At 37.0% G+C, this 14314-nt stretch overlaps 1 protein-coding gene across 1 annotated transcript; it reads left to right on the forward strand.

The window, feature by feature from the left end:
• Positions 1–5831: 5831 nt before the first annotated feature.
• Positions 5832–9933, forward strand: LOC114537493 (collagen alpha-1(XII) chain-like). Its single transcript, XM_028558533.1, has 4 exons — positions 5832–6157; positions 8218–8245; positions 8536–8840; positions 9137–9933. The coding sequence occupies exons 1-4, from the start codon at positions 5897–5899 to the stop codon at positions 9443–9445; spliced, it is 903 nt and encodes a 300-aa protein (XP_028414334.1). The 5' UTR covers positions 5832–5896; the 3' UTR covers positions 9446–9933.
• Positions 9934–14314: the final 4381 nt, after the last annotated feature.

Consider the following 14314-nt stretch of genomic DNA (forward strand, 5'->3'; position numbering starts at 1 on the left):
GACACTAAACTTGACAAGCACATCGCTATTCGACCTTATATCGAGCAATACGTACCACGAGACAACAGTTGATGTTACCGAATGGCAGGGTCTGATACCTTCAGGCGCCTTGCTGCAGCCACACTGTCGGATTCAGGGGATAAACGCGCAACGTGGGGATACCGGGGTTCGTATAGGGATTATAGCGACCAACAATTGCGGGGAAAATAAGGATTACAATTCGAGGCTAGGGTTTGGCGGAAAAGGTTCGAGCTGCGGACAAGATGGACGGAACTTGTGCGGAAATGAAGCTCGCTGCACCTCAAAGGTTGTATCAGCAAAAACAATCGGGTATATTCTTGTCAAGTGACATGTGAATGTATGATATTTGTATGTATATCGAGATAATTTAGGAGTGTTTCATCCATAAGGTGCAATTCATCCTGCCAATTGTTTTAAATTTTTGAGTAATCGTTAATTTCGGAAATCTGGTGTATATTAGCATCAGAAAATGAATAAGTTTTCAAATGAAGCCACACTTTAGCGCATCTTACATGATCTTGGATACTAGGGTCACTCTATCCTCCGTAGGAGGATCGTGGAGGGGGGGGGTCATTTTCATATATCCATGTGAGCAAATTGTGAAAATAATTAATTTCAAAAGGAGCTCAAAATACTGACAACTCTGTACTGAACGTATGGTTATTATGAATATTAGCCCCCACCCACGCTAGGATCTTCCGCTGTCTATGACATTATACGTAGGTATTTCAAAAATTTTGAAACTGAGCCAAACTTATCGCTAAGCTTTCTCAGGCGAATTCGCCTGAGCGGACTTAGTACCCTCGCAAGGAATCATACGCGCAGTTAATTTGAGAGAAATTAACCAGAATGCTGAGTTGCAAATAAATTATTATAAGTTTAGCCCGCAAAATTTATTTGCACTTCCTTCGAATCCAATCGCAATTGTCATTGTGAATTAATTTTTACAGTGAATTAAGTTAATGTTTTTGTATACTTGTGAAAAGTTGACTGAATTTGACCTGGAATTTCGGTACTCTAAATCTATATCTATAATGTCTAAGGGAGATTTAGCATGAGGACGTGAACGTCAAAGACGACGTGAAAGTGGCGAGTTAATGGCGTGGCATGTCCATATTTGGGCGCATTACGCCATTTATTCGCCATTTTCACGTCGTCTTTGACGTTCACGTTCTCGTGCTAAATCGCCCAGGGGCGGCGGAACCACGGGGGCAGCGGGGGAAGCCATATGCGTTTTTCTACCATATAAAAGTATAATAAATTCAACATTTAATCATGATGCCTACTTTTCGCATAAAAAATAACCGGTGTAATTATTGAAAATGCGTTCTCCCGTTGATTTGCAAGTTCGCATGAACTTGTAAATTTGAGCTTCCTCATCATGTGGTTGCTAAGGTAAAATGGATGTGCCCTTTTCTAAAACTCTGCCTCCTAAACTGCTTCCGGCGCACCTGAAATCGCCGTAATAATAGGCAGTGACTACGAGTAAAAAGCAATGTAATGTATTAATATATGCAGTGCTGTAAGTGGTTAACCCAATATTTCCAAAGTGTATATTAAACAATAAGAAGAATTCTTATAGAGACCATAATAATAAATTTGTCGACATTATTTTTAGCGGGCAAAACTAAGCGATGCACGGAGACATATATTTTGTCCTTTATTGTCATTATAACATTATCAGTTTAACAATTATTCGCCGAAGGCGGGGTGAATATCGTTTATTTTTATTTAGCGATATTCATCGAGCCTGCATAAGGTGAGTAACTGTTTTAGTATAATTCTATAATCCGAGGTCGCTTGACCAATCAGAGGCCAGAATTTTCAATAAACACCTTTGTAATATTACTAAAATTTTATTATTCTAATACATTGCAGTTTTTTTTATCGTGCATAATATTTATTTATTATTATATGATCTAGGTGCCTTGTGTTTACGAAGCACGGTTACCGGAGCCCAATTTTCATCTTCCTGAATTCGGATCTTTTGACCAATCTCATGCGGCGGTAGTTCAGGGCTTACTTTTTTATCATAACCAGTTTTTTGAATCAGCTTTTTTTGATCTAACACCTTTTTTAACCTGTTCAGCGGTTTCGGTCATCAACAACGACTTTTTTATGGGTATGACCGACTTCAAGCGTCGATTCATCAGTAGTTGTGACGGCGAATACCCAATTTCCTCCAGAGGGGGATTTCTATAATTCAACAACGTTTTACATGGATCTTGAGATTGCTTTAAAATATTCTTCAACGTTCGCACCGCTCTATCCGCATCCCCGTTTGACTGCGGGTATCGCGAACTTGATGTTTCATGCTTAAACCCATAACTCTTCTCAACCTCGTACCCAGGGTCTTTACTCTACTCGTGGGGGAGTACTCCCACGAGGTTGAACTCTTCTGGAATTCTTCAAAACATTGACTTGAAAACTGCGGACTATTAACCAACCGAACTACATCTGCGATTTCATAACGCGCGATGATACTTTTTAAATGTCACATTAGTTCTACTGCTAAGACTTTCTAACCTCGCTATGTCAGGCCACTTGGAATAATATTCCACACAAAGAAGATAATGTGTATCACGAAGCTCAAAAAAATCACAACCTACTTTTTCCCACGGACGACTGGGGCTTTCAGATGCAATCATAGGCTCAACACTATTTGTGGGATGTCGCATTTTACAACAACGTCTTCAATCTGCGATGACATCCCAGGCCAGAACAACAGTTCTCTCGCTCGTTGTTTGCACTTATTGATGCCAAAGTGAGGTTCATGTATTCTCCGCCCTGAGAACGTGAGGTACGATCACTCGATCACTCTTAAATAGCCGACCATGCTGATAAGAAATGTCTTCCTTAAAGGTCTAATAATTAACAGTTATTTTGCGAACTCGAGTCGTATATGAGCTGATAGCCGACGAGGCGCGTAGCGCCGAGTTGGCTATCGGCCATATACAATGAGAGTGAGCAGAATAACTGTTTTATTATATACACAAACTTTGTCGCCCTGTCGGTGCATTTTGGTGTGCTATTATCAACTAAAGCTTGGATTTCTATTTCACTCAACTCCCCAAATCTTTCAGCCATTTTGTTTACTTTCTCTACTAGACAGATATGAGCTAATATCTGTCTAGTAGCCTAGTAGTCTAGTAAAATAAAAATGCAAGCTTGTTTTTGTTCAAAAACATGAGAGTTGGACCGTTACTACGGCAACGGTCTAATACTTGGGGATTCCAGACCGGCAAAGAACTAATCAGCGCACGCCATTTTAGTCACGAGACTGCGTGCCATATAATAAAAATTCTTAATTTCCCATTAGGTTTAACAACGGTGACCATACTATATTTACCCATTCAGTAGGCTCAAATACTTTCATCATCACCCCCTCGATCAGCTTCCATGCGATCAAGTTCAGTTTTAACTAAACCCTTTAATGCTATAGAGACCTTTCGAGGTGGATGCATGGATCACTGGGGTTGCATCAGACTGCACCCTAATAGAATATTTTCCGGGAAGACAACCCAATCCTTCCCACAATTCTACGTCTACTATGTTTGTCGTAGTCTGATCTAGGTTAACACCGCGGTTCAGTTTGTTAGGTTATTTCTGGACAGTACTTTAGTTTAGATTATTTATTGAGCTGAGCAAATGTAAAATATTAATTACTTTTCCATAACTAATGATATCCCATTAGTTGAACAAAGATAAACTGCTGCTCTTAATTTGAATCGACAGGTAAACTGGCATTGCAATTAAGATGAAAGTACCCGAATTCGTCCGGTTTCTTCGTGGCCACCCGCAATGAACCGGTTAAATTGTTTATATCAATGTGAACACACAAACCGGACGTTTTAAATTCACGTCCGGTTCTGTGTCAAGGTTGTCTATACAGTTTTTGTATACGGAATTTACTTCTTGATATTTTATCATTCATCTATTGTGTGTCTCATCTGTGGTTTATAAATGAAAACTAACCCTCCTATACGAGCAACGTTGCATGCGGTTAACCAGTTTCAAAACTAGCTATGTTTGTCAGTCTTCTTACATAACAGAAAGATTATATCGTTATTACTACATTGTAGCCAATGCCATTGACATTGTGACTCATTACACTTTAACGTAGAGATGTACATAACTCATAAGACACGTTCGGGAATATGTAAATTTAATTGACCTCAGTGTAAAGCACTTTGCATAAAAATAATCAAACGCAGACCGTAGGCTTTATACCTTGGATCATATAAGTATAACATATAATTATGCGTAATGCTAAATTGAATTATTGTTTAAATAGAAGACAATAATTACGACCTTTAATTTCCAGCGACTTAGATATCATTTTAGCGTATTGCCAGTTATGCGTATATAATTATTAGCGATTACAATAAAGCATCGTATTTCTTTGACTTTGTGCTGAAATGTAACGTGTGTGACTGAGAGACGAACGTTAGTGTGTACAACAACTATATAGTCGACTAACAAACGTTAGTGTGTACAACAACTATAGTCAGTGATATTCAACCGAGATGTAAGAAAACAAAGGTCTTTGCGGGTAAATTTATATCGCGACTGAAAGTAGTAAATTCAGCTTTCCAGACTCCAACTCTCGAACGGCTGCACACACTCATAACCGTTCTGCGTTATATAACATTGAGACTTAATTAAACTGCATGCAGAGCTAAATTTACTGCTATATATCTAATGTAAATGTTTATACAAAATCGTTGCACACTTTAAGGAGATGCCGATAAATTAAACAAAAATCATTAGCGGTCTCCCATTTGCCGTAAACGTCAATTTAGCTTTTCATAGAAACACGCGTGAACCCAAAAAAATGAGGGACAAATTAATCTTTTTTATCAACATTTTGAAGGCTATGTTCTAGAATGCAGCGCCGCAAAAAAAATTAAACAAATCCAAGACCAAGTGCGATCTGGGGTGGACTGTGTCTTAAAATACCACGAAAGTAAATCTGCATGTAGATCGATTAACTACAAAAGAAACTCGCATTGTTAAGAAAATCATTGACATTGTGAGTTACTGAGAAGTTACTGAGAGCAACCTGCAGGAAGTTTGAAGAGGAAAAAGAATTATGACTTATTCGTTGTAACTGCATTTAAAACCGATGAAGTAAGTATGTAAGTATGCTTATACTCAACAATTGTTCATTCTATCGTCAAATTTCACGTTATGTGCGACACGTCCATGGCCTGTCTGTACATGTGCTCTAATTAAATCGTCATTGTCGTTCCAATGGACCTTTTGCATAATACACCAACTTATGATGTAGGTAACAAGAACGAAATAAATCACCACAGATAAAAAGAGCATACCAAAATTAGTATAACTTATAATTGCCAAGTGTGGCTGCAAATTGTCAAGTAGTATGGAAAATAAAGCAATGCGAAATTGGCAAAATTTTTATGTACAAGGACAAAAGAACGTGCCATAAGTTTTGGAAAAAGAATAGCTAGATATATCGCTGACAAAACATGCTAATTTTACAAAATTGTTCTTTATTAACAAACTGCAAACAAGTATTTGAGCCTATCCGATGGCGATTATTGATATAAATTCATATTAGTAATATTTTGTTCTTGCCGACAGCCAATCATTTGAAAGAAGCTTTCGTTTTTAATTAAATATCACGCGTGCAACTTGTGCTAACAATCGCAGATGCTTCAATTTGGTACTGATTATAATATCTTCGTATAGCTACTTATCGTATGTACATTATTGCATAGCTGATTAGATTGACCGACAATTTAAGACTGCGTGTGATGAACCTACATGACTCACTCTCACAATGGCAGTCCTGTTAGGCATCTGTGCGTTAATTTTTCTCATCACAACGCTCCAACTAAGCGAATGCCAGATGAGCATTAATCAAGCAATGTTTCGGAAAAGTCAACAGAAATACTTAGCAAATCATGTCATTAATTCGCAACATGCGAATACCGAGTTGGAATGCTCCATGCATTGTGTTGGTGATCAATCGTGTGCTTCAGTGAATTTTAAAACCTCTGGAACCGGTAAAGGTCTTTGTGAGCTCAACAGTAAGACAATTAAAGCGATATCTTACGTTGATGGGAGCATGAATAACCCAGAATTCAACCATCTTTACAAAGTTAAAGAAGTAAGTATACGAAATGTTAAGCTAGTATATTCTCCCTACAGAATTGAATGTTACATTTTACGAGGAAAACAAAGCCCTTGCATATATTTTGTATTAAAAATATTCTAATCAAGGGGGCTGATCATAGAGGGAAACCTTTCCTGGGAAAATCGTTTTAGAATGTCATGGAAGTTTTAGTCTGGTATTATGAGAGATAAAGGCCGATTGGATTGACCTTGGATCCTACCTGAGCCATGTCCAAACGTTTTAAAATGGCAAATGTGAAATTGCCCGATCTTAACCTCCAAATTTAAGTGAATATTAGTAGCATTTTTATCCGGGCTCAAATTTGTTTCGAATTACATATTAACAAAGCGTGGCGTTTTAAACCGGCGATGACACAAACTGAGCTATAAAAAATTTTTCATGAATTAATATTATATTTGATAGTCGAACAATTAGCCGCGACTAATATAAGTATCTCCTGCCTAGTTCAGTCTACTTTGAACAACTTGTATTTTTGCGAACAACTTCGTCTCTTCCAACCGAGTAAATTAAGGTACTAAATTGCGACTATATGTCACGCAGAATGTCACAGCCATACATATCAGTTTGACTTTACATAATATATAAAGCAGGTGTCTGGTGTGTTTGCCATTCTGTTCTGATCAAGACGGCACACAATATTTTATTGAATACAATTTTCGAATACACAAGATAAAGGTAATATTGTTGATATTACTCAAGTTTTTCAATTTTCAGTTAAAATGGAGCACTGACCTGGTCAGAGTAAAAATTTATTGCCATGCTTCAAATGTGGTATAACAACTGCCTAAAATAGTTTTGATGTTCTTTTGGGCCGAAATTTAAGAAGTTGATCTATTTCATGTCGACATTGTCTAATAAAAAGATGGCACTCTTCATCCCACGGCCATAAATGGAACACTGTCTTTCATTTACCCATATAGTAATATGATTTCAATTTTTTGTTTACATCAAAACTGTTTGTAATATATTTTCGTTCCTGAATCCTGATCAGGTTCCCTCATTGCGGGCTATTCTTAATCAATTCCAATTTGTTATGATTTTTTGTTTTCTATTTGCCCATTTTTATCGCGTGCTTTACCCCCCATACATAGTTCTTCAGAAATCTCCTTCTTACAAAGGTCATTAATGTAGCTTTATCAGTCAAAATATTCAGTTACATAACCACGGTAAAGTGTTCTGTGGTTACGAATTTTCGCTGAAAACTCATCTCAGAAAGGGCGTCGCCTACAAATCTCTCGCTCCCCCCTAAGTTATTGTTCTTGTTGTCTTGGGGTTGACAGTTGACTGCACAGGTGTTACATTACATATTTATTTCGCACTAGGCCTAGAAAAAAAACTTTCAACCAGATATTTATGTGCGTACACGCGTAATGATTATACACAAATTATCACAAAACACTTCTGAATGATGCATTTTTAAATAAGCGAATCAACGGGTGAAAAGTGAAAACATAATAAAATTATTATAGTGAAAAGTTGACTCTGTATGCTGACATGCATGTGAGTTAAAAAAAACAAGCTGAGCTATTATTAAGAGGTAGAGTACATGCCTGAAACCACAAATCGAAGACGATTCCATAAAATCAGGCCCGTTTATTTCAGACGTTGAACTATTCTTACATGTGCGGAATCAAATACAAAAAATTTAGGTCATTAACCATAAGTTTAGTTATTCACTAACCTTTTTAAACTTTATTCGTCGCCCTGAGCTTAAAAAGCTGTTTCCTGACATGAAAAATTATTGAAGCCATGGTAAAGCTGTTTCCTGATGCTAAAAACACAGGATCATTATATTATACTGCTATTCTGGATCGTGTCTTTCAACGTAGCGGTATGTTTCCCAACGACAGTTATTTCATGCCTCGTTTATAAAATAGTGTAAGATAATATAGGAAGAACCCTTGAACCCAGCTCCAAAATTAATTGATATGCGGTAATATATGTGCTCCTCTAGTCATTATGTTTACCCCCGCACTACTTTTGTGTGTAATTGAAAACGCTGTTGATATTGTTTTGTTTGCATGCATTTGTAGAAGGCTTCTGGTGTTCCGCCAACCTCAGGTAAGATTATCATTAAAGAAAGGGAGCAGGCCAAACTATGTTTATGTGTGAAAATGAAGAAAGAGAAATTTGAAATTCATATAATACGTGCTAAAGAGCGATTTTTGATTATTTAATTGTTTAGATTATTTCAATCTAAATAATAAAATTGAAATTTAAAGTTCCAATTTGGCACCCAATAATACATTTTTATGATTGATACTCACATTAAAATTTACGTACATTGCCCCGATTATCATCTTGCCCGGAACGGTTATTCAATCCATGCAGAAATCTAAATTTTCCCATAGAGGAAGTGTGCCTTAAGAAAAAACATGATATTTTGATGGTTGTTGATGGGTCTGGCAGCGTCGGGGAAGCAAGTTTTGACAAAGTCAAAGAATTCATCCAGAAAGTTAACACAAAGTTTGATATTGGGCCAGGAAAGACACAGGAAGCGCTAGTGCAGTTTGGTTCTCCATCAGATACACGAATCGAGTTCAATCTTGGGAAAAAGAAGACGTTGGAAGAAGTAAATCAAGGAGTTGAAGACATCAAATTTCTGAACTCGGGTACTACCGCAACTGGGGATGCTTTAAGTAAAAGTAGAGACATGGTAAAATTTTAATGTTATATTATTATCTCTGCGTGAAAATATCGATTGTGCACATATTACCTGGTAGATAAAAACCCTTGTCTTTTCAGATCAATGTCGGAAATTGACGCTAGAAAGCATGTCAATTAAGGTGTTACGAGGCGTTAAACGATTGCATCTCACAATCGTTTGAAATTAATTTTGAATAATCGTCGCTTTGGCTGCAAGCGTTTAAAAAACATGATATACAGTTTATAACTAGAAATCTGAACAACAGAGAGCCACAGCGCTAAATGCTTCCCATAATTTCAATGCAGGTATTCAACGGAACTGGTAATGACCATCCTGACGCCCCAAACGTCCTTGTACTCTTCACAGATGGCAAAAGCAACGATCACCAGGGTGTTGACTACCAAGTTGAACAAGCAGATATGTTGAAAAATGAGGGTGCGAAAATTATTACAGTGGGAATGGGAAAAAGTGTTATAACAGAGGAACTTCGTACGAAAATGCGGCAAATAGCAAGCACGGCGGCTGATAGTGGTGAGCCTCTGATGTTTGAAGCAAGTTATGCAAATTTCGATTCGATTGCTAATAATATTACCACTGCAATCTGTAGCGTGTGAAGCGTATAAAATATGTGGAATCCTACAGAACTAGAAATCCGTTGAAACATTGTTAGCAACAATCGTATTTATTTATAGCGAACGATAAAACTAGGGAATACATATAATTATATTCATGCGGGTCCCCATTTCTGGGTCACCCTGTTGCAGCTTAACTGCAAGAAAAATTAATATGTAAATTTTAATCTGCACGAACCACACAATATACCAGGTATACAATATACTGTATATACGACAGGATGCATTGGCTAGCGTAGAAATTTTCACCCCCAATGGCCGGATCAATGTAAACATATTGAAATAAGCTATGCGGAACGTACTGTGACTGCAACGTCTATCTGATATGGAAAGTAATCCGGTACGCTACTAATTCAATATCGTGAAACTGGGGTCTTAACGCCGGCCTGTTTACATGGAGCCACTTAATTATTTTTTTTTCTCTCATGAGTCAAACATTCATGTATTATTCAGTTGCATAATATCTATAAATAAATGCAAAATTTAATTATTGTACATGGGTAGAGAGGTAATGATGTTAGAATAAACAAATTCAACTTCGGCAGAGGACATTCAGAAGACCGGCAGAAGACCTTTAATTTCCATCCATTTCATTTATGACATTTATTTTGACTGATAAACACCGCTTCCATGCACGTATAGGAGAAAACCATTTGGCCAGCTATAAAATGCCAGCGACGTAACGCATACCATCGTAGGGTTTCTCTTGATAAAACAAAGTTTTGTATATTAATGCGAGTCTTTGTTCCCGAAACATATCGTCTCCAAAACAAAGGTTTAAGAGCGTGAGAGTGAGGGAAAGTTAGCCTTTTTGGATACTTATATAAGTTCATAGAAATATCGAAAGGCAGTTAGAAACTGATGTTTACTGTAAACCTACACATACAGACAAATATCTATCCTACTACTCACACCATCCAAAAAGTCATAAAAAGTCTGTTGCAAAAAGATTGATTCAAAAGTCATTGCTACTAATGATCGTTATGGACAAAGGCGTTGTTTGGAAGCCTGGCGTATTAATGCGAATCATTTTGAGAGTATATATATATATATATATATATATATATATATATATATATATATATATATATATATATAAAAATATATATAAGGAACTCAGTTTCAACATCAGATCACCCCTGATGAAGACACTAGACCGGAGTGTCGAAACATTGGATCGTGAAAGTTAATCTTTGTGTGGTGATTACTTTCATTTATTAAAACCAGAGTAGCGATAGTTACAATGTTTATATATTATGGGCATGAAGTTCATTCAATAAAAATTCCCTCTTAGGCACTGTTTTTATAGTTTAAACTTTACCGAGATCGCATGGTCGGGACATCAAAATTAGCTTGTCAAAGCGAACTTTACCTGCAAAATATGATAGAATGATTGCTCTTAACATGATCTACCAAATCGGAAAAGTTTTGGGGACAAAGGTACCGTAAAGCATGCATGCAGTAAACGGGGTCTAATGAATCATTTCTATTTGACGCAGATAAAAATTCGAAACATTTCTGGTAGTGATCAATGGGGAATATTATTTCAGCTGGGGTAAACAACAAGTCCTTTTTAAAAAAGAGATTAAAAACCTCAATAAAAATCAAATTAAATTAGCCAAAAATGTTAATTTTTTTAAAAGAGTGCGTTCGCAATTACCAGAATTTTATTAACTTTTTTAATATGATATGTTTTTGGGTAAAATTTTTATTCAATTTAGTTAATAAAAATGCCGCAAATTAAGAAGACGCTTCAGCGAATGAATGGTCGATGAAGATAAAATGAGCATAATTGAATAATAATTACTTTAGTGAGATCATTTTATATAGCAGCATATTCAAAACTTATATCGCCATGCATATACAGTATGGCTGTCTTACAGTTACAGGTCGTTTGGGCGTTAATTTTGATCTTTCAAGTACCAAAGCCGGGTGAATGCCTAAATGTTAGGCAGGGCTTTTTTCGCAAAATTCAAAAAAGGTGCTTAGGGAATCATGTCATCGACACAAAACAGACGGACAATGAGTTAGAATGTGCCATGCATTGCGTTGGGGATGGATCATGCACGTCCGTGAATTATAAAACGTCTGGAGAGGGAAAAGGTTTGTGTGAACTCAACAATTCGACACTCTTAGTGACATCTGGCGTTTGCGAAAGTATGCCTAACCCAGAGTTCGACTTCTTTTACATAGTCAAAAAGGTAAGGAATATAGAAACGAAAACCATTCAGTACTGATTGACGCCGATTCCATTTTTTTTCCAGTAGTTGATGCCCAATTTTCTATACGTATGCGCAATGGACCTTTTGCCTAAAAGACCAACATATGAGCTACGTAACAAGAAGGAGATATAATATCACCACAGTTAAAACGAGCATACCAAAATTAGTATAACTGCAAATTTGCCGCCGTGTTTCACGTTCGCAATATATCCACTGCACGACTGCATACACCCACAGCCGTTCAAGCATTAAATTTTAAACAGCGAACGTGAAACCAATATCTTTTGCCTTTTCTATGTTGAAGCACATACGACAAAGCTGAATTTGCTGCTTTGCTAAATGAATAAAATATTGCCTATAGCTCTCTTAAATTGCCGCTGAACATCATGCATCATAAAAACTACATGCACGGAAATTCAAAATGCAACTCTCCTCCCGTAAGAACTGATTGATGTGAGACGCGAATGAGTCTGGTCGTATGTTTGTTTTCATATAGACATCGCTAAATCCTGTTGAAGTCAGCACAACACAGACAGCAAAAATCATGTCTACAGGTATAGTTAAGGATAGAGTTTTTACCTAATTATCTTCAGCAGATGCTATGAATAAATTCATTTTTGCCCACTGATAAGAAGAAGTCCTTGTGATCGATAATTTCTCTAGTTATCATTTTTCTGATATCTTTTCATCAATATAGTTAATTAGTAATATTTGTGTGAATTTTCACATTATTAACCACTATGCTTATTAAATGTGCGATTTTAAAATAAAAAATATCAGGCGAAAGATGGCCAATTAGGAAAGTAGAATTTAAAAATTTTATTATGCAAACTTTTCATGGATCATTTCGATGCTTTTTTAATTTTCAACAACATTGCTGAGCAAGAAATTCTCAGTTCTAGATTGCGCTCAATTCGCAATGCGGAAAAAAATGTGATTTTCATAAGCGGCGTTTTAGATCACATGGTATTCGCACATTTTTGAAACGCAGTGAAAAGTCACTTAATGTCTAAAATATTCATCAAATATACTTGTGCATACGGCGATGAAATTTACTCTTTTTAACATTTCGCAACTAAACCACAACCATTTTTCGGATACTTAATCTAGCCCTCTTAAAACAGCTAATTTCTTCTCTATTAAGCAATAAGCATGGATTTTTAGCAGCATGGTATAATTATTACTTAGTGACCATGTGGAAACCATACTTTTAGGCAGTATAAATGCGACATATTACAACTTTAGCGCTGTGATAGTGTTACCCACGTATGCACATACCTCGATGTCGCCATCCAGTGTGCCAATATTAACTTCGCCTGGTGTACCTCTTCTAATAACGTCTTCAGTAACGCCAATTTCGTCTGATGTACCTCTTCCAATAACGTCATCAGTAACGCCAACTTTGTCTGGTGTACCTCCTCCAATAACGTCATCAGTAACGCCTCGCTACATTCCAGCGTTTGCCTGCAAGAAAATATTTCAAGAAAACCCGTATGTTCTGCTATTACTAAATACTATATAATTATTGGCTACATAATTTATGTATACTACCACTAAATACTCTAATGACCACATATGTATACTATATCTTGTTTGTTCAGAATTTGCTTTTTACTTTACTTTTTTAAATTGTCGGCTGGTCAGTGTTTTTTATGTATACTACCACTAAATACTATATTGAAAACATATACAACAATATATTTACTGCATGATACTACGACGATATACTATTGTGACTATAATCGCAATCAGATTGGCTTTCACCCACTTGCCTCAGCTGCTATTAAGGCTGTTAAACATTTTTTAAGCTCCAATATAGCCCCCCCCCCTCGAAAAAATAAAATACGTCTCGCCGCCGCCCCTGAACAAGGGAATCGGAACCAAGTCACATCAATCAATTTCTCGCATTGAATTTTTCCAGTTCTTCACCTGATGGCGAATATACAATTTTTGGTGGCACAGCAAGCGAAGCTAGTGTTTTCTGTGACATGACTGGGGCGCTTACTGAATGCCATGGGGGTGGTTGGACTTTGGTAATGAGGATTGATGGAGAAAAGGTACTACTTTCATCAATGAGAAAATGTGTTGACTGCATGCGTTTATTTATAAAGATTGACATTCTTCTATATAGCAAACGTTCGCATACCAGGCAAATATTTGGACTAACAAACAAGTATATCAATCAGATAAAGGCAACGTGTTAGACGACAACTCTGAGACAAAACTATCAACCTATCACACCACTCCTTTCACTAAAATATGCCTTGGTATGAAATACAATAATCAAAAAGGATGGATGATACTGAATCTGACAAGTACATCCCTCTTCGACCTTATATCAAGCAATACATACTACCAGACAACCACTGCTGTTAGCGAATGGCAGGATCTGATACCTTCAGGTGCTGTGCTGCAGCCAAACTGTCGGAAGCAGGGGATAAACGTACAAGTTGGGGGTACCGGTGTTCGTATAGGTATCATAGCAACGAAAGCGTGTGGGGTAGATGGGGATTACAATTCGAGGCTTGGCTTCGGCGCGAAAGGCTCGAGCTGCGGACAAGATGGCAGTAACCGGTGTGGAAATGAGGCCCGCTGCGTCGACGGAGCTCTGAGTAAAAGAGCAGTGGGG

The sequence above is a fragment of the Dendronephthya gigantea genome, unplaced genomic scaffold, assembly GCF_004324835.1.
Source record: "Dendronephthya gigantea isolate DGI-Jeju-01 unplaced genomic scaffold, DenGig_1.0 000158F, whole genome shotgun sequence".
In the NCBI taxonomy this organism is placed as follows: Eukaryota; Metazoa; Cnidaria; class Anthozoa; order Malacalcyonacea; family Nephtheidae; genus Dendronephthya; species Dendronephthya gigantea.

What these genes read in the sequence shown, in the direction of transcription:
- LOC114537493 (XM_028558533.1), top strand. Translation starts at nt 5,897, where the DNA reads ATGAGCATTAATCAAGCAATGTTTCGGAAAAGTCAACAGAAATACTTA. An exon ending in ATCTTTACAAAGTTAAAGAA is followed by an intron (nt 6,158 to 8,217) that starts GTAAGTATACGA and finishes ATGCATTTGTAG; the next exon opens with AAGGCTTCTGGTGTTCCGCC. An exon ending in TAAGTAAAAGTAGAGACATG is followed by an intron (nt 8,841 to 9,136) that starts GTAAAATTTTAA and finishes ATTTCAATGCAG; the next exon opens with GTATTCAACGGAACTGGTAA.